Source organism: Oncorhynchus kisutch, linkage group LG7, assembly GCF_002021735.2.
Source record: "Oncorhynchus kisutch isolate 150728-3 linkage group LG7, Okis_V2, whole genome shotgun sequence".
Classification (NCBI taxonomy): domain Eukaryota; kingdom Metazoa; phylum Chordata; class Actinopteri; order Salmoniformes; family Salmonidae; genus Oncorhynchus; species Oncorhynchus kisutch.
This window is the reverse complement of record NC_034180.2, coordinates 6,003,952-6,025,638: the sequence shown is the minus strand read 5'-3', so window position 1 is coordinate 6,025,638 and position 21,687 is coordinate 6,003,952. Positions and strand designations below refer to the sequence as shown.

Sequence of the window (21,687 nt, the reverse complement as noted above, 5' to 3'; positions counted from 1 at the left end):
CATTATGAGATATTGTCACGTTCGTCGTAATGATGAGACCAAGGTGCAACGTGAGTATTGTTCCACGTAATTTTAATAAACCGAAGCTCACTGAACAAAAACAACAAACGAAATGTGACGCTACTGTTGTGCACTCAGGCAACTAAATGGAGACAAGATCCCACAACACAAATGAGGAAAATGGCTACAACGATAAACAGCTGTCTCTGATTGGGAACCATATCAGGTAAACATAGACATACAAAAACCCCTAGACATACAAAAACTAGAGTACCCACTCTAGTCACACCCTGACCAAACCAAAATATATAGAAAAACAGGGATATCTAAGGTCAGGGCGTGGCAGATATTGTGTTTAGATGGGTGAAAAACAAATCTATTTAATCCATTTTGAATTCAGTTTGTAACACAACAAAATGTGGAATACTTCAAGGTGTATTAATGCTTTCTGAAGGCGCTGTATCAGCAAAATCTGTGCTAGTAGGAAGAGACATGTAAACATTATGGTGGTGGTGGGAAGGGGCACCATGGGATTCATTTAAGGTACTCTGTGAAGAGGTAGGGTTTTAGGTGTTTTTGGAAGATGGGCAAGAACTGCTGTCCTAGCTTCAAGGGTATGCTTGTTCCACCATTGAGCTGCCAGGATAGAGAAGAGCTTTGACTTGGCTGAGTGGGGAGCTGATCTCCATTAGGGGTGGGACGGCCAAGAAACCAGTGGCAGAGCGGAGTGCTCAGGTTGGGGTGTAGGGTTTTAGCATAGCCTGAAGGTAGGGAGGGGCAGTTCACCTTGCTGCTCTGCAGGCAACCATCATGGTATTATAGTGGATACGAACTTCAACTGGAAGCCAGTGGAATGTGCGGAGGAGCAGGGTGACCAGGCAGACTGCGGTGTTCTGGATAAATTGCAGGGGTTTGATGGCACAAGCAGGGATTCCAGCCAACAGAGAGTTGCAGTAGTCTAGATGGGAGATGACAAGAGCCTGGATTAGGAACTGCACTGCTTCCTGTGTGAGGAAGGGTCGTACTCTACGGATGTCGAGCATGAACCTGCAGGTGAGAATCACTGCTTTGATGTTTGCAGAGAATGTCAGAGTGTTGTCCACAAGTTTCTTTGCAATCTGGGAGGTGGACACCGTGGAGTTGTCAACCATGATAGTTTTTCCCTCTCAACAGTTTCCCCGTGTGTATCAAGAATGGTCCACCACCCAAAGGACATCCAGCCAACTTGACACAACTGTGGGAAGTATTGGTGTCAACATGGGCCAGCATCCCTTGTGGAACGTTTCGATCCCTTGTAAAGTCCATGCCCCGACGAATTGAGGCTGTTCCGAGGCCAATGTTTTGTACACTCAGTGTATACTTAAATACAGTGCCTTGCGAAAGTATTCGGCCCCCTTCAACTTTGCGACCTTTTGCCACATTTCAGGCTTCAAACATAAACATATAAAACTGTATTTTTTTGTGAAGAATCAACAACAAGTGGGACACAATCATGAAGTGGAACGACATTTATTGGATATTTCAAACTTTTTTAACAAATCAAAAACTGAAAAATTGGGCGTGCAAAATTATTCAGCCCCCTTAAGTTAATACTTTGTAGCGCCACCTTTTGCTGCGATTACAGCTGTAAGTCGCTTGGGGTATGTCTCTATCAGTTTTGCACATCGAGAGACTGAAATGTTTTCCCATTCCTCCTTGCAAAACAGCTCGAGCTCAGTGAGGTTGGATGGAGAGCATTTGTGAACAGCAGTTTTCAGTTCTTTCCACAGATTCTCGATTGGATTCAGGTCTGGACTTTGACTTGGCCATTCTAACACCTGGATATGTTTATTTTTTAACCATTCCATTGTAGATTTTGCTTTATGTTTTGGATCATTGTCTTGTTGGAAGACAAATCTCCGTCCCAGTCTCAGGTCTTTTGCAGACTCCATCAGGTTTTCTTCCAGAATGGTCCTGTATTTGGCTCCATCCATCTTCCCATCAATTTTAACCATCTTCCCTGTCCCTGCTGAAGAAAAGCAGGCCCAAACCATGATGCTGCCACCACCATGTTTGCAGTGGGGATGGTGTGTTCAGGGTGATGAGCTGTGTTGCTTTTACACCAAAAATAACGTTTTGCATTGTTGCCAAAAAGTTCAATTTTGGTTTCATCTGACCAGAGCACCTTCTTCCACATGTTTGGTGTGTCTCTCAGGTGGCTTGTGGCAAACTTTAAACAACACTTTTTATGGATATCTTTAAGAAATTGCTTTCTTCTTGCCACTCTTCCATAAAGGCCAGATTTGTGCAATATACGACTGATTGTTGTCCTATGGACAGAGTCTCCCACCTCAGCTGTAGATCTCTGCAGTTCATCCAGAGTGATCATGGGCCTCTTGGCTGCATCTCTGATCAGTCTTCTCCTTGTATGAGCTGAAAGTTTAGAGGGACGGCCAGGTCTTGGTAGATTTGCAGTGGTCTGATACTCCTTCCATTTCAATATTATCGCTTGCACAGTGCTCCTTGGGATGTTTAAAGCTTGGGAAATCTTTTTGTATCCAAATCCAGCTTTAAACTTCTTCACAACAGTATCTCGGACCTGCCTGGTGTGTTCCTTGTTCTTCATGATGCTCTCTGCGCTTTTAACGGACCTCTGAGACTATCACAGTGCAGGTGCATTTATACGGAGACTTGATTACACACAGGTGGATTGTATTTATCATCATTAGTCATTTAGGTCAACATTGGATCATTCAGAGATCCTCACTGAACTTCTGGAGAGAGTTTGCTGCACTGAAAGTAAGGGGCTGAATAATTTTGCACGCCCAATTTTTCAGTTTTTGATTTGTTAAAAAGTTTGAAATATCCAATAAATGTCGTTCCACTTCATGATTGTGTCCCACTTGTTGTTGATTCTTCACAAAAAAATACAGTTTTATATCTTTATGTTTGAAGCCTGAAATGTGGCAAAAGGTTGCAAAGTTCAAGGGGGCCGAATACTTTCGCAAGGCACTGTACACCTACACATACCCACACACTAACAAAAACCTGCTGTACACGTCAAAATAGTTTAGTCGGGTTTGTCTGACTTTTGACTTTGTATAGCTCACTCATTTACCCACATCATTATAAGTATTTACCATGATGGATTTGATACAGATACAGCAAAACCCCTCAGTCACTTTGGGAGGTGACAAAACCTTTTTTGGGAGGAAACTCTCGTTTGCCTCACATCTTAATTAAACTCGCAATAAAAACAAAATAGTAGACTTGGAGAAGCATTACTCTAGTCGAAAATGAGCAGAAACATACATTTACCGAGCAACAAGGGAAGATTTCAACAGCGTTAAAATATGAGTATAACAGCTTACTACGATATCATTTATAAATGCATTGCACAAGAGTAACATACTACTCTCAGGGGGAGATCGCTAGTAGACTTTTGGCTGCAAGGCTTAAGCTAAATTAAGCCTTTTCTTGTATCAATACAATCCAAACACCATCCGGTAAGATATCACATGACCCAACAGAAATGAATGATATGTTTATGCAATTTTATTCTCAATTATATATGAGGTTGACCCTGATCATAGAGAGATGACACATTTCTTATCAACATTCGAAGGCCCCAAACTCAATAGAGGGCAATATGAATTCCATGATTCCCCACTTAGTCATGAAGAACTCAGGAGGGCATTAACATCTATAAGAAGAGGCGAATCACCAGGGCTTGATGGTTTTCCTCCTGAGACGTTTCATGGAATATTGTGGGGCAATAGTTTTTCTATTTATTTGAAAAATATTTCCAGCTCTCTCCCTTTCGATAACTCCCTCTTTTTGGGGTTCCGAGTGGTGCAGCGGTCTAAGGCACTGCATCTCAGTGCTAGCGGCGTCACTACAGATCCTGGTTCGATTTCATATCATAACCGGCCGTCATTGGGAGTCCCATAGAGCAGAGCACAATTGGCCCAGCATCGTCCGGTTAGGGTTTGGCCGGGGTCGGCCCTCATTGTAAATCATAATTTGTTCTTAACTGACTTGCCTAGTTAAATAAAGGTTACATAAATTTTTTATGAATAATTAGCCAATCAGCGTGAAAGGTTATGTCATTCTCTGATCAAGTGGGAACGTCATAAAATAGGCCTACCTGATTACTTCTTATCCCTTGCTCAAATAGCCTACAGCAGTGTCTGTCTCGAGCTCACTGGTGCAAGAGACTCTGAGGGCCCCAAACATTTTATACAATGTTGCAAGTTTGATATCAGGGCTTCGGGCTGGACCCAAGTTAATATACTGAACAATTTCTAAGATTTTACTGAGTTACAGTTCATATCAGGAAATCAGTCAAATCGAAATATATTCATTAGGCCAACAGAGAGAGAACTACTCCTTAAAATAGTCTGAGTGCACTTATTTCTCATTTGCCTGAACGATAGCCAGTCAGCCGGAGTATATGTGTGCCGAGCCTTTTGCCAAATACAATTCTTGAGGTGGAGTAACTCTGCAAGATCAACGGGCTGACCCGGTTTTTAATTCTCATTTTCTTTATGGGAGCTTGTTTGTTAAACAATACCACTGAAAATAAAATTAAAATAAGGACCAAGCGTCTTTGACGGAGGGGATCAAGCTGATTCTATACCATTTTACAGAGGCCAGTTCATGAAGGAAGGCTTGCTCATTAAAGTTTTTTAGCAGGTGTCTATGACAAATCAGGACAGGTCATTTCATTGAGCCGCCATTACGAACACAGGCTATAAAACAGTGACCATTACAGAAAACACCAGACTGATACCAATTAGGAATATTTGTGAGGATAACATCGAGGAGAGTAGCTTTTTCTGGCTGTTTGGAGTTATACCTTGTGGGATTGGTAATAATCTGAGAAAGAGTTAGGGAGTCCCATTGCTTTAGGACTTGGTCAGGTGGTTTAAAACATGTCCCAGTTTAGGTCACCAAGCAGGATCAGCGAAGCAGATATCAGAGCACAAGTCAGAACTGGGGCTAGCAACAGTAGATGGGCCAGGCTGTACATGCACATTTCCAGATATCATCAGCAATAATACAATCAAGGCACGGCATAGGACAGGGAGAGCTCTGCAGTGATCATTTCAATGCATCAGATGGCAACAAGATCATATTGTACAGCAATTTCAATAGGTAACATGAATATAAAGCCGGCGAGAGGTGGTTAGAATAGGATGAGAGACCAAAAGTCTGTGTAACCAATAGAGAGTCAGAGTCCCGAGTGTGGGAACAAACATAGTCTGTCCCACGGATGGGTAAAGAGAGTTTTTAATCAACAAAGTATGCAGGAGTCATGAGGCAAATAGCTAAATACACAAGAAAAAAATATATATATATACAACGACTTGGGGCTAGCCATTGTAAGTTCAGAGTCACTCGCCCCAACAGTGAGTGAGTGCTGGAGGCGAGCGAAAGCTCGGGAGAGGGGGGGTGAGTGTGGTAGGGATACCTGTACCAGACAGGGGGAGACAGGCCAGGGCAGACAGGGAACAGATTTCCAGTTGGAATCCAAGCAGCAGTGCAGCAGGCAACTGGAGTAGGTGTCACGCCCACTTGGGAGAAGCTTTTCTGGAGGCAGATTTCTTGTAGAAAATGCCAGTGAATGATCTTCAGCATGTTAAATGTGCAACCAGAGGGAACAAATGCTAGACCACCTGTACTCCACACACAGAGACACGTACAAACTCTCCCTCGCCCTCCATTTGCCAAATCTGACCATAATTCTATCTTCCTGATTCCTGCTTACAAGCTAAAATTAAAGCAGTAAGCACCAGTGACTAGATCAATAAAAAAGTGGTCAGATGAAGCAGATGCTAAGCTACAGGACTGTTTTGCTAGCACAGACTGGAATATGTTCCGGGATTCCTCCAATGGCATTGAGGAGTACACCACATCAGTCATTGGCTTCATCAATAAGTGCATCAATGATGCCTTCCCAACAGTGACCGTACATACATACTCCAACCAGAAGCCATTGTTACATAGCTAGGAGTGGTGGGTGCGGATTCAGGCACAGAGAGCAGAGGGTTTTGGGTTTGCCGTATTTATTCCGGTAAGAAATAAGGTCACGCCAACAACAACAGGCGAACATAAAGACCTACCCAAAACATGACACCAAACAGTCCAAAAAATAACCAAAACACAACCATTCACAAACAGAACAGAAAACAAGCCCGCACAAAAGCAGGCGGGTACAGAAGGCTTAAATAGCCCTGAAAAAAAAACGAGAAACAGGTGAAACCAATACAGACATAACCAACAGAAAAGGAAAAGGGAATCCGTGGCAGCTAGTAGACCAGTGACGACGACCGCCGAGCGCCGCCCGAACAGGAAGAGGAGCCACCTTCGGTGGAAGTACTGACAGCCATGGATTACAGGCATCGTCCACACTGAGCTAAAGGCTAGAGCTGCTGTTTTCAAGGTGCGGGACTCTAACCCAGAAGCTTATAAAAAATCCCACTATGCCCTCCGACGAACCATCACACAGGCAAAGCGTCAATACAGGACTAAGATCGAATCGTTCTACACCGGCTCCGGCGCTCATCAGATGTGGCAGGGCTTGCAAACCATTACAGACTACAAAGGGAAGCACAGCCAAGAGCTGCCCAGCGACACGGGCCTACTAGACGAGCCAAACTAATTCTATGCTCGCTTCGAGGCAAATAACACGGAAACATGCATGAGAGCACCAGCTGTACCGGAAGACTGTGTGATCACACTCTCCGCAGCCGATGTGAGTAAGACCTTTAAACAGGTCAACATTCACAAGGCCGCAGGGCCATACGGATTACCAGGACGTGTAATCCGAGCATGCTCTGACCAACTGGCAAGTGTCTACACTGACATTTTCAACCTCTCCCTGTCCGAGTCTGTAATACCAACATATTTCAAGCAGGCCACCAAGTGCCTGTGCTCAAGAACACAAAGGTAGCCTGCCTAAATGACTACCGACCCGTGGCACTTACGTCTGTAGCCATGAAGTGCTTTGAAGGGCTAGTCATTGCTCACATCAATACCATCATCCCAGAAACCCTAGACCCACTCCAATTGGCATACCGCCCCAAAAGATCCACAAATGATGCACTCTCTATTGCACTCCACACTGCCCTTTCCCACCTGGACAAAAGGAACACCTATGTGAGAATGCTATTCATTGACTACAGCTCAGCGGTCAACACCATAGTACCCTCAAAGCTCATCACTAAGCTAAGGACCCTGGGACTAAACACCTCCCTCTGCAACTGGATCCTGGACTTCCTGATGGGCCGCCCAAAGGTGGTAAGGGTAGGTAACAACACATCCGCCACGCTGATGCTCAACACAGGGACCCCTCAGGGGTGCGTTCTCAGCCCCCTCCTGTACTCCCTGTTCACTCATGACTGCACGGCCAGACAGGACTCCAACACCATCATTACATTTTGCAGATGACACAACAGTGGTAGGCCTGATCACCGACAACAACGAGACAGCCTATAGGGAGAAGGTCAGAGATCTGTCCGTGATCAACGTGATCAAGACAAAGGAGATGATTGTGGACTACAGGAAAAAGAGGGCCGAGCAGAGGGTAGTGCGAACGGCCCAGTACATCACTTGGACCAAGCTTCCTGCCATCCAGGACCTCTATACCAGGCGGTGTCGGAGGAAGGCCCTAAAAATGGTCAAAGACTCCAGCCACCCTAATCATAGGCTGTTCTCTCTGCTACCACACGGCAAGCGATACCGGAGCACCAAGTCTTGGTCCAAGAGGCTTCTAAACAACTTCTACCCCCAAGCCATAAGACTCCTGAACATCTAATTGAATGGCTATCCAGACCATTTGCATTGCCCTCCCCCCTCCCCCTCTTTACACCGCTGCTACTCTCTGTTGCTATTATCTGTGCATAGTCACTTTAATAACTCTACCTACATGTACATACTACCTCAACTAACTGGTGCCCCTGCACATTGACTCTGTATCAGTACCACCCTGTATATAGTTTCGTTATTGCTATTTTACTGCTGCTCTTTAATTACTTGTTACATTTATCTCTTATTCTTATCCATATTTTTTGTAAACTGCATTGTTGGTTGGGGCTCGTAAGTAAGCATTTCACCGTAAGGTCGTTGTATTCGGCGCATGTGACTAATAACATTTGATTTGAAGAGCAGGAGGGGGCATCAGAGGATGCTTCAAAGACTCCTGCCACTTGTTGGGCCCAAAGGCCTCAACACCTTTTATTTCACACCTTAGTGCTAATTGAATTTGTATCTGGTCTGTCCTTGCAAACCTGGGAGCCTTAACTCAGCATTCAGTCCCCATAAAATAAAATATAATTTTAATGTACTTTATTTTTATTTTTTTCTTCTTAGCTTTGAAAATAGCATCAGACCAAACACTAATCACCCAATTCCAGGTTGGATGGTGTCCTCAGGTCTTTGCTCTTGCAAACAAACAGCACCCTCCTTATAGCTTGGAAAAAGAAAACCTTTTGTAAAAAACACTGTTAAAAAAATGTGTGAGCTCACATGCAGCTGTGTCTCTCTCAATGAGGGGGGGGCGTGTAACTGACAGATGCACACACACACACACACACACACACTACATGTTCATGTTTTTAAACTTATGTAAACTGTCTTTTTCCTTATGTGTCGGACACCAGTGGAACTAGCCGTTGCCATTTTCATCGGCTAATGGGGATCCTAATAAATCAAATCAAATACGATTCCAAGCCCAACTGAAATCTTACAGAAACATGTTAGGTCGATTTCACAGGTTTCTATTTCCTTACAACCGATCAAACGGACATTTTGCACAGAACATATTTTGGATTTTGCATTTTCTCCCTGGTCCCTAAACGAAAGAAGCAGAAATGCCGGTGAAAAATTCACCAATTGAAACATTCATTCAATCATTTAAGACATTCTGTTGAGCAAGGGTTTATTTAATCTTCTAGGGCAACATATCAAAATCAAATGTTATAGGTCACATACACATTTTTAGCAGATGTTATTGTGGGTGTAGTCGAAATGATTGTAATATAATAACAGGAGACAAGCTACATGTATACAAGTATATGTTGACTAACAAATAGCCTACCAAAATGTCGGAAATGATAAGCAGAAACATATCTAAATTAGGCAGCAACAAAAAAATCATGCGGCCTCTGTCAAAATATCGTTCCGATATATTTGACAGTAGCCTACATCGGATGTTCTATATTTGCGGATATGGGTCGGGTGCAGGACTTAGATGTTCACTTTATCACGTTTAGTCGGGCGGTTGCGGATAAGTTATTAGCAATTGCGGGTGAACAAAAAACTGACCCGCACATGACTAGCGAGCGTAACGTTTTCATTTAACCACACCTTTTGAGCTATGACGCCTACCAATAACGTCGTTTCTCTTCTGCGTAAACGGAAGTGAACAGTGACCAAGAACAATTTCCACATTTGCGTTTTTCTTTTGACGTTTATTGACACCATGGAAATCAAAATATGACCAATTTAACCGCACATCATCACATACTTAGCCCATATAGTCTTTAATTCTCGTTGGATATAGGACTTAGTTGATAGATGTTATCTACCTAGCTGCTAACAATGGCTAACTGTTTGGTTTTTCACACTCAAATAGCCTCCATTATGGAGGTGCTTGCGAATGCAGCCGTGGCAGACATTTGTAAACTCGTAGACGACGACTATGCAGTGTTTCGTTTGGAAATTTCTCAAAGCCAGAAAGAAAACAAGACATTGCGGAGGAAACTACAGCTGCTGGAACTGAAGGTGGCACGGGAGCGCGTCCCCGCCAGTCATCCCAGTAGTGTCAAGATCCTCGACCGACACCGAAGCATTGCAAGAGGTACATTTCCTGGAAGGCAGAGGCTGCGCAGCCTGTCGATGTTTATATGGTTTAGTGCCTGTCCCCCCGTTCCACTCTGCACGTGTTCATATGTGTTACCCAGAATTGGGTCTTGGTCAGTTTTTGAATAGTGTGCAGTAATTCCTCTAATTACTTATTTTGCGCAAAGACGCATCATATTCTAACCAGATTATTGATTAACTACATTTCCTGTTATTTACTCAATGAAAACAATGTGATAGATGGAACACAATACATATGAATAATAGTATATTAAGAAGTTATAAGTGTTACCTTACATCCTTTCCAAATCTTGTCAAAACTGCCAATAGTTTACAATATACCACTGAGCATTGACAATAGCTAACCATCCACCTCTTCTCCCCCAATCACTCTCTCAGGTGAAGGACATCTCACTGGAGGCCACAGGAGGGTTGTGAAGCCAGCACGACACAATACATGGAGAGATGACCAACCAATCACTGTTGATGAGAGTGGAACCTCAACCCAGCACGTTATCATGATAGAGGTCAGCTATTAATTTGTACATCCTTATTTATCTGCCATAGGGGAGCTTGTGAGACTTCCCTATGACATTATTATCAAATTCTTAAGGGTCAGTAGCAAACTGCTCGCCCACAGGACGCCATACACATGGTCTGCGGTTGTGAGGCTGGTTGGACGTACTGCCAAATTCTCTAAAACAACATTGGAGGTGGCTTATGGTAGAGAAATGAACACTAAATTATCTGGCAACAGCTCTGGTGGACATTCCTGTAGTCAGTATACTAGTTGCATGCTCCCTCAAACATCTGTGGCATTCTGTTGTGTGACAAAACTGCACATTTTAGAGTGTCCTTTTTATTGTCCCCGGCACAAAGGTGAACCTGTGCAATGACACCTGTCATGTGGATGGATCATTTTGGCAAAGCAGAAATGCTCACTAACAGAGATGTAAACACATTTGTGCACCACATTTGAGAGAAATATGTTTTTTGTGCGTATGGAAAATGTCTGGGATCTTTTATTTCAGCTCATGAAACACTGGTCCAACTCTTTACATGTTGCTTTTATATTTTTGTACAGTGTAGCTAAAATTGTCCATGATGAGATTCTAAATCGCAACCTTTGGTTTGTTTTTGTATTAAGTAACCATCTGTCTTAAGTACACTCAAAACAACCTAATTATTATAAATTCTATTCAGTCAATTAAGTCACATGTAGCATATAAGTCATAACATTTGTTAACCAAATTTGACACTCATTGAACTCCATATAAAAAAACTACACACTTAGTGAGCAAAAAAACAAACAAATGCCACCTTCTGGAGAAGACAGATTTTGGGCCCAGTTCTCCCTTTGAGACATCTCTCTAATTGTATACGTGTTATGTTTGCAGTTTGTAAGTGTGGGATATAGGAGTATAGAATAGTTTATTTTGATATTCATACGGACAAACTTTTATAAACAATACAAGGTATTTGGACCATGTTAATGTTAATCTGTGTTAATCTGAGCCTTGCTGTTGGAAAACCACTGCAGAGCCTGACGTTTGGCTTTGGAAGATGCACCTCCAGACTTCACTCCTCGACTTCCGTCTAGTGGGTTGCTTACCACTCAAACAAGCCCATTGTTGTTCACTGCACCATGAAAGTTGTACTTTCTTGTTCCTTGTTTTGTAGGTTAATAATTTGCATCGTAAAATTCATAAAACACGGTCATATAAGACATATCAAAATGTATGTGTTTCCGAGTGAATTTACCCAACTTATACCGGTTTTCATCTTACTTGACAGCCAAGAAGAAGCACAAAGCCGAAACGTTAGAACTGTTTCATTAGAACTACAACTCCAACCAGCTGAACAAGTCTTTGTCTTTCGACAGTTTGTCGGTCTACAAAAAACATATATTTTTAGCCTTTATAAAAAAGTACTGTCTGGCAACGTTCAGACAAAAGCTCCAGTGTAATCTAATATAAAACGCAGAACGGACGGTCACTATCAGGTTTTTATTGTCCTGTGAGGCTGCTGAGTTGTAGTTCAAATTAGACTTTAACTTTCACCAATGTGTCTTACTTCTTAAGAGTCAAATGTTTTCAGGTATCTTATATGACTGCATTGTGAATTTGATGATATAAGGTTGAAGCTCATGCAAGAACCATATGGGACTGGAAACGGGAAGTATATGGGACTGGAAACAGGAAGTAGGCAGGACTTTCATAATAACCTCCTCTCTTGTGTCAGTCTGCAGATGCAGAAGCTGCAGGTCCTGGGGTTAAGCAGGAGAGGTCTGAAGGAGAGGATGACCCACGGCACAGTAGAGACATCCAGACTGGAGCGCCCCCTGTAGCCACAGAGGACCCCACCACTGCCCCAGCACAGCCCAGGAGCCGACACAGCATCACGGAGGTCAGTGGAAAGCCGAACACCGTCCTCAAGTCAGAGACCGATACAAAGACTTTAACGGTGCTGGAGCGACTGGGCTGTACTCCTGCTCCCCGCTCAGAGTATTTACTTCGCGGTAACCTGAGCCCGAGGACGGTTCTGTCCCATCGGGACTCAGGTGACACGCTACAGACTGGCAATGATCTGTCCTGTTCATATGCTACAGAGACAGAGATGATACCTGGTGACATGCCTGTGGGCTTTGATACACAGACTAATCCAATGAGAGGGGACTGGAACCGGTACAGTACAAGTGTATACTCTGAAGGGTGCCTAGATAAGAAAGGGGCGGGTCTGGTCGAAGATGAGGTGACTGTGAAAGTGGAGGGTGAAACTCCTCTGATATGGAATCCAGACGAAACTCACTTAGGAGAACAACACTCGCAGGGCAACAACAGTGACTTCTTAGATTACAGGAAAAGCTTAGAGACAAATCTAAATGTCGTGACCCACTCCCCTTTACACGTGTTCAGGGAATGCGACCCAGTGTCCATGTCGATGGGGCCTTCTGATTCACACGGCCACGTCCTTTTTGATCAGGTATTGAACTCAAACGACAGGGTTAGAGCCCAGGTACAGGGAGGGGGCGCAACATCAGGCAATAGTAAAGACAAACCGTTCCTCTGCATGTTCTGTAACAAAGGCTTCAGCTGCCTCCAGAAGGTGGAGATTCACCAGAGGGTCCACACAGGGGAGAAACCCTTCAACTGTACCCAGTGTCATATGCGCTTCGCTGAGGCTGGCAACCTGAAGAGACACCAGAGGGTCCACACAGGGGAGAAACCGTTCGTCTGCCACCTTTGCCGGGCCAGTTTCTCCCACTCGTTCAACCTGAAAAGGCATCAGAGGGTCCACACAGGGGAGAACTCTACAGCGGCCCCCAGTGTGAGAAGAGATTCTCCCACCAGCACCAGCAGAAAATGCACCTGAAGGTCCACACGGGGGAAAGAGTTTCTCGGAGAGGAGCTACCTCAGGATACACCAGCAGAACAACCATTCAACTGGATAGCTGCTGACATTTAGATCAAACCCTGCATGAAAGACAAAGTTGAATTTTCATTGTTGTCAGCAGAAAATATCCACAGATGCATCTGGAATAACGAGAGTGACAGATTTCAATGTTCAATATTTCTGGGTAGAATATTGCATCCAGACATTGTGTGATATATATACAGTGGGGAGAACAAGTATGTGATACACTGCCGATGTTGCAAGTTTTCCTACTTACAAAGCATGTAGAGGTCTGTAATTTTTATCATATCATCACTTCAACTGTGAGAGGCGGAATCTAAAATCCAAAATCCAGAAAATCACATTGTATGATTAAGTAATTAATTTGCATTTTATTGCATGACATAAGTATTTGATACATCGGAAAAGCAGAACTTAATATCTGGTACAGAAACATTTGTTTGCAATTACAGAGATCATACATTTCCTGTAGTTCCTATCCAGGTTTGCACACACTGCAGCAGGGATTTTGTCAGACTCATCCATACAGACCTTCTCCAGATCCTTCAGGTTTGGGGCTGTCGCTGGGCAACACGGACTTTCAGCTCCCTCCAAAGATTTTCTATTGGGTTCAGGTCTGTAGACTGGCTAGGCCACTCCAGGACCTTGAGATGCTTCTTACGGAGCCACTCATTAGTTGCCCTGGCTGTATGTTTTGGGTCGTTGTCATGCTGGAAGACCCAGCCACGACCCATCTTCAATGCTTCACGGTTGGGATGGTGTTCTTGGGGTTGTACTCATCCTTCTTCTTCCTCCAAACACGGCGAGTGGAGGTTAGACCAAAAAGCTCTATTTGTGTCTCATCACATGGCCTTCTCCCATTCCTCCTCTGGATCATCCAGAGGGTCATTGGCAAACTTCAGATGGGCCTGGACATGCGCTGGCTTGAGCAGGGGGACCTTGCGTGCGCTGCAGGATTTTAATCCATGACGGCGTAGTGTGTTACTAACGCTTTTCTTTGAGACTGTGGTCCCAGCTCTCTTCAGGTCATTGACCAGGTCCTGCCGTGTAGTTCTGGGCTGATCCCTCACCTTCCTCATGATCATTGATGCCCCACGAGGTGAGACCTTGCATGGAGCCCCAGACCGAGGGTGATTGACCGTCATCTTGAACTTCTTCCATTTTCCAATAATTGCGCCAACAGTTGTTGCCTTCTCACCAAGCTGCTTGCCTATTGTCCTGTAGCCCATTCCAGCCTTGTGCAGGTCTACAATTTTGTCCCTGATGTTCTTACATAGCTCTCTGGTCTTGGCCATTGTGGAGAGGTTGGAGTCTGTTTGATTGAGTGTGTGGACAGGTGTATTTTATACAGGTAACGAGTTCAAACAGGTGCAGTTAATACAGGTAATGAGTGGAGAACAGGAGGGCTTCTTAAAAAAAAACTAACAGGTCTGTGAGAACCGAAATACTTACTGGTTGGTAGGTGATCAAATACTTATGCCATGCAATAAAATGCAAATTAATTACTTAAAAATCATACAATGTGATTTTCTGTTTTTTTTGTTTTAGATTCAGTCTCTCACAGTTGAAATGTACCTATGATAAAAATGACAGACCTCTACATGCTTTGTAAGTAGGAAAACCTGCAAAATCGGCAGTGTATCAAATACTTGTTCTCCCCACTGTATGTGTGTGTGTGTATATATAGATATATATATATATACACAGTTGAAGTCGGAAGTTTACATACACTTAGGTTGGAGTCATTAAAACTTGTTTTTCAACAACTTCACACATTTCTTGTTAACAAACTATAGTTTTGGCAAGTCGGTTAGGACATCTAGTTTTTCCAACAATTGTTTATAGACACATTAATTTTACTTAATTCATTGTATCACAATTCCAGTGGGTCAGATGTTTACATGCACTAAGTTGACTGTGCCTCTAAACAGCTTGGAAAATTACAGAAAATTATCTCATGGCCTGAGAAGCTTTTGTTAGGCTAATTGACATAATTTGAATCAATTGAAGGTGTACCTGTGGATGTATTTCAAGGCCTACCTTCAAACTCAGTGGCTCTTTGCTTGACATCATCGGAAAATCAAAAGAAGTCAGCCAAGACCTCAGGAAAAAAATTGTAGACCTCCATAAGTCTGGTTCATCCTTGGGAGCAATTTCCAAATGCCTGAAGGTACCAGGTTCATCTGTACAAACAATAGTACGCAAGTATAAACACCATGGGACCACACAGCCGTCATACCGCTCAGGAAGGAGACGCGTTCTGTTTCCTAGAGATGAACGTACTTTTTAGTGTGAAAAGTGCAAATCAATCCCAGAACAACAGCAAAGGACCCTATGAAGATGCTGGAGGAAACGGGTACAAAAGTAACTATATCCAGAGTAAAAGGAGTCCTATATCAACATAGCCTGAAAGGCCGCTCGGCAAGGGAGAAGCCACAAACCTGACTCAGTTACACCAGCTCTGTCAGGAGGAATAGGCCTCAATTCACCCAACTTATTTTGGGAAGCATGTGGAAGGCTACCCGAAACATTTGACCCAAGATAAACAATTTGAAGGCAATGCTACCAAATACTAATTGAGTGTGTGTAAACTTCTGACCCACTGGGAATGTGATGAAAGAAATAAAAGCTGAAATAAATCACTCTCTAGTATTATTCTGACATTTCATATTCTTAAAATAAAGTGGTGATCCTAACTGACCTAAGACAATGAATTTTGTACTAGGATTAAATGTCAGGAATTGTGAAAAACTGAGTTTAAATGTATTTGGCTCAGGTGTATGTAAACTTCTGACTTCAACTGTATATACACTAAGTGTACAAAACATTAGAAACACCTGCTCTTTCCATGACATAGACTGACCAGGTGAAAGCTACGATCCCTTGTTAATATCATTTGTTAAACCCACTTCAATTAGTTTCGATGAAGGGGAGGAGACAGGTTAAAGAAGGATTTTTAAGCCTTGAGACAATTGAGGCATGGATTGTGCATGTGTGCCATTCAGAGGGTAAATGGGCAAGACAATAAATTTAAATGCCTTTGAACGGGGTATGGTAGTAGTTGCCAGGCGCACCGGTTTGAGTGTGTCAAGAACTGCAACACTGCTGGGGGTTTTTATGCTCATGTATCAAGAATGGTCCACCACCCAAAGGACATCCAGCCAACTTGACACAACCTTTGGGAAGCCTTGGGGTCAACATGGACCAGCATCCCTGTGGCACTCTTTCAACACCTTGTGGAGTCCATGCCCTGACAAATTGAGGCTGTTCTAGTTTAAGTGATATTTTTTGTTGTTGACACATGTATGTGTGGTTTTCATGTGGTGTATTTTAAAACTTTGTTTAATAAATACAAAATGGGACTTTTCATTCTAAGACTTTCATTGACACTCTCTTTAGTATACATCACATCTGATCTCACCCTATTTTGCAAACACCCAACAGCGCTTTATAAATCATATACACATCAAAATAGTTTAGTCAGGTTTGTCTGACTTTTGACTTATCATAGCTGACTCATATTTATCCACAGCATCATATTTATGTCCACCATGATGGGTTTAACAACAATGAAATCATTCTGTAACTACAGTATAGGACTCAAATGTAGTGTGGATGGGTAAACACTATGTTTAAAGTGTGTACGTACCTGAAGGAGTGTATGTCTGTATCACCTGTCTCTTCCAGGAGGGACTAGAGGTGCTGCTGGTAAAGGAGGAGGCTCTGGGGAACCCTGAGGGGACCATGGTCATGGCGGACAACCAGACTACACCTCCTCCTGAACTCACAGAGGAACCAGCTGAGCAGCACAGGACCACACACAGTCTCACTGAGGTGAGCCCACTGTGAACTACTGTCTGAATGGTATTAGGTCAGGGCCTGTATCCACAAAGCCTCTCCATAAGCAGGGTGCTCATATCAGATTTCTTGATCCAACATCCTCTCACTCTGTATCTCTTACAGTCAGTAGACATGGAGGATGGGAAGCCTGATCTGCTGCTGGTCAAAGAGGAGACAATAGAAGACGAACCAGAGAGCATTGACCTGCTGAGTGGACTAAAGATGGGGGAGCAAGGTAAGAGAGACATACATATAGCACATTGTCTTCCGACAGGTGGTGTCACTCCTACCAATCCCATTTAGAAAACTCCAGAAGGTGCTCTGGTCAATTGACAGGAAAATAGAGCTCTTTGGCCATGCACACCAGTGGTGGGTTTGGTGTCAAAAAACGGAAGCATATGGTGATGGATCTTTGACGTTATGGGGGTATTTAGCTTCCTTTGGTCCTGGGGCCCTTGTTAAGGTCAACGGCATCATGAACTTTACCCAGTACCAGGACATTTTAGCCAAAAACCTAGTTGCCTCTGCCAGGAGGGTGAAACTAGTCCGCAAGTGGATCTTCCAGCAAGACAATAACCCCCAAGCACACATCAACATTCACAAAGAAATGGTTAATTGACCACAAAAATCAACATTTTGCAAAGGCCATTTCAGTCTCCGGATATCAACCCCATTGAAAACCTGTGGTTTGAAGAGGACAGTCCATAAGCACAAACAAAGGATATCAAGGATCTGGAAAGATTCTGTATGGAGGAATGGTGTAAGTTCATTCCCAATGGGTTCTCCAATCTCATAAAACATTTTAGAAAACGTCTCTGTGTTGTTGTCCTCGCAAAGCGTGTGTGCTGGAGTATTGAAAACAGCCAATAACTTTGACACCTATCTTTGAGATGTATTTTTATTGTTTGTTAAACCAAATCTCTGACCAATTGTGTTATTATCAAAGAATATAATTTTATCATACAATATATCTCAGCATTTGAATTATTTATTGTATACGGTCTTTTATGCTCATCTTTATCAAGGGTGTCAATAATTTGTGGTGACTGTACATATTAGAACATAACATTGGATATTCACCAATAACAGTTTTTTCATTCAAGGTTCATAACAATATGTCCATTCAATAGTAAATGATATCAGAAAAAGAATAGTATCTCAACGGACATTTGGTTCATTACGTAGGCCGGTCAAAATGTTGGAAGTTCGACCAACAACCCTAGCAACGGAAGCTAGAACTCATCGAATCCCATTGTCATGTATCCCCCAGCATCACATGTTCACCCATACAATTATTTTTTCTTTCATGGTTTTAATAAAATATGTCAATTCAATGATGGTTTACAGCAGGAAAACAATATTCCACGCTCCATGTCTCTACCATATATGGTTCAAATGTTAGACGATTTACTCAGAGAATTTAGCATAATTAGAATGAATAGAATGCCATCACGACCATAGTCAAAAAGTGGTCACTGCTAATAGATATACCTCAATGTGAATAGTGATGTGGCTGGCTATTATTTTTTCTTCATTCATAAAATGAAATCAATTCAACTTATGTTTACATACAAAAACACATAATGTATGAACTTCACCAGGTAATTGACTTAAAATCTCCACATGTAGATTTCTCTGCCATGTTTTCTAAAGTATATTTTGTAACGTCTTCCTGCAGGTGGTTGGGTGGAGGCTAACAGAGGAGACTGGGTGGCCATCTTGGATTCCCAGACTCAGACGGGTGCAGCCAAGGGCCTGGGGGAAGGCATCACTGAGCAGGCCAGGACCAGAGGCGACATAGTGGACGTCAGAAGCTGGGACAGCGACCTCAACTCTGGACTGGGGAACAACACTGTTGACCACAACCAGGAACAGACAGTGGAACACAAAACAACATACGAATTTAGTCTCCATGACAACAGACTGGCTGAAACCAGGGTGAGGTGTAGATTTGGTCCACGGGGACAGAGAGGTGTCCGTATGCAGCGGGAGAGATCAGAAACAGACTCTGTTAACGATGCTCCGTCCTGCTCCTATAGTTGTGATTCAGAGAGACTGATGGCGCCTCAGGTTAACCCACTAACAGATGCTGCCTTCAGCCTGCCTTCTATAGGATCTATCAACTTGAACGTGGACCCTGCGACATCACAGACACTCCCTGGCCTTCGTCCTCCTCACACTCTCCTAATGTTAAACCAAACCTCAGACAATGCCAGTGCCTCAACACTAAATGGCTACACAAGCCCATTGACAAATTACAGTATTAGGATTAATGCTGTCAGTCGATCTGGTGGCAAAGAGAAGCGCTTCCCGTGTTCGTTCTGTGGGAAAGCCTTCAGTTTCCCAAAACAGGTGCAGATCCACCAGAGGGTCCACACAGGGGTAAAACCATTCAGTTGTACCCAGTGTCACATGTGCTTCGCTCAGACTGGTGACCTGAAGAGGCATCAGAGGGTACACACAGGGGAGAAACCCTACAGCTGCCCCCAGTGTGAGAAGAGGTTCTCCCGCAAGCACCAGCTGAATAGGCACCTGAAGGTTCACACGGGAGAGAGGCCGTTCGCTTGTACACACTGCAGGAAGAGGTTCTCAGAGAGGAGCTGCCTCAGGATACACCAGCAGAATGACCATTCCACTCTATAACATAGAAAGGAACTGTATCTCAATACCTTCTGAGGTTTAGATTAAACCCAGCAGTAAAGAGAAAGAATAATTGTCATTGTTGTCAGCAGGAAAGATCCACAGATGCATTTAGAATATCGAGAGTAACAGATATTCTTTGGTAGAATATTGCATCCAGACATTGTGTGATATACACTGAATGTACAAAACATTAAGAACACCTTCCTAATATTTAGTTGCACCCCCCTTTTTGCCCTCAGAACAGCTTCAATTTGTCGGGGCATTGACTCTACAAGGTGTCGAAAGTGTTCCACAGGGATGCTGGCCCATATTGCCTCCAATGCTTCCCACAGTTGTGTCAAATTGTCTGGATGTCCTTTGGCTGGTGGATCATTCTTGATACATACGGGAAACTGTTGGGTGTGAAAAACCCAGGAGCATTGCAGTTCTTGACACAAACTGTTGCGCCTGGCACCTACTATGATACTCCATTCAAAGGCACTTAAATATTTTGTCTTGCCCATTCACCCTCTGAATGGCACACATACACAATCCGTGTCTAAATTGTCCCAAGGCTTAAAAATCCTCCTTTAACCCATCTCCTCCCCTTCATCTACACGGATTGAAGTGGATTTAACAAGTGACAACAATAAGAGATCATATTTCTTCATGTCATTGGAAGAGCAGGTGTTCATAATGTTTTGTACACCCACTAAATAAGGCATTTATACAATGAACAAAAATAAATGCTACATGCAACAATTTTAAAGATTTTACTGAGTCAATTGAAATAAATGAATTGGGCCCTATTGATATCACATGACTGGGCAGGGGTACAGCCACTTGGAAGCCAAGGTTTTTGTTCCGTGTATTTAGGATGTTCACAAATGCCTGTTACATTACTTCCATTCAACTACTTAATTTATTCCCCAAGACACTTTTAATGAGAAAATGTTTATCAAGTTCATGTATATTTTTAGTTGAGATGTGTATTTGTAGTTTTCATATGGTGTATTTAACACTGTTTATTAAACACAAAATGGGACTTTTCATTCTAATACTTTCATTGAGAATCTCTTTAATATACATCACATCTGATCTCACCCTATTCTGCATACCCACAACAGTGCTTTATAACCAATATACACTTAATATACCTACACACTAACAAACACCTACTGTACACGTCAAAATAGTTTAGTCAGGTTTGTCTGACGTTTGACTCATATTTATCCACAACATAATTTATGTCCACCATGATGGTTTTCACAACAATTAAGTCATTCTATAACTTCACTATAGGACTCAAACGTAGTGGGGATGGGTAAACAGTCCATTTTGAAAGTGTGTTTATTATCTGTGTGTACGTACCTGAGGGAGTGTGTGAAATCTCTATCACCTCTCTCCCAAGCAGAGGAGGGTCCATGCTTGTAAATACATGTGTTTGGAGAGACAGTAAACCGAGGATAGATAAAGCATAGTTGCATATTTACCTTAGAGGGGATGTAGATGGAATAAAGTAATTATATTCTACTCTGTTCTTGCTAAGACACTGCTCTTTCTAAAGAAGTCTGCATTGAGTTTGAAAGATACTGATCACGAATAGGAGATTTGACATGTAACGTAATAAGCTTTACCGTATTTCAAAAAACAGTGCGCATCACCTTTTCATTTAGCCACACCCTTTGAGCTATGACGCCAACCAATAAGATCCTTTCTCTTCAGTGTAAACGGAAGTGAACAGTGACCAACAACAATTATCACGTTTACGCTTTTATTGTTGTTATTTAAACGTTTATTAACATAATGTTGGAACTCAAATATGACAAATTTAACAGCACAGCATCACATACTTACCCCGTGTAGACTTTAGTTCGCGTTGGAGACGACTTGGTTGATCGATGTTATCTAGGTAACGCTAGGTACTAGCTGCTAACAATCATGGCTAACTGTATGGTTTATCACACT

At 42.8% G+C, this 21,687-nt stretch overlaps 1 protein-coding gene across 1 annotated transcript; it reads left to right on the top strand.

Annotated features, from left to right (window-relative positions):
• Window positions 1–9,367: 9,367 nt before the first annotated feature.
• LOC109894749 (zinc finger protein 624-like) lies at window positions 9,368–20,769 on the top strand. The gene is made up of 6 exons (XM_031828175.1): window positions 9,368–9,841; window positions 10,243–10,370; window positions 12,085–12,249; window positions 16,945–17,091; window positions 17,221–17,332; window positions 18,776–20,769. Exons 1-6 carry the CDS (start codon window positions 9,583–9,585, stop codon window positions 19,738–19,740), a joined length of 1,776 nt encoding a protein of 591 aa, XP_031684035.1. The 5' UTR covers window positions 9,368–9,582; the 3' UTR covers window positions 19,741–20,769.
• Window positions 20,770–21,687: the final 918 nt, after the last annotated feature.

Bases quoted from the DNA above. Each gene is read 5' to 3' on its own strand.
- LOC109894749 (XM_031828175.1), top strand. From the start codon at position 9,583: ATGGCTAACTGTTTGGTTTTTCACACTCAAATAGCCTCCATTATGGAG. The intron at 17,092-17,220 runs GTGAGCCCACTG...TATCTCTTACAG, and splicing joins CCACACACAGTCTCACTGAG to TCAGTAGACATGGAGGATGG. The intron at 17,333-18,775 runs GTAAGAGAGACA...GTCTTCCTGCAG, and splicing joins ACTAAAGATGGGGGAGCAAG to GTGGTTGGGTGGAGGCTAAC.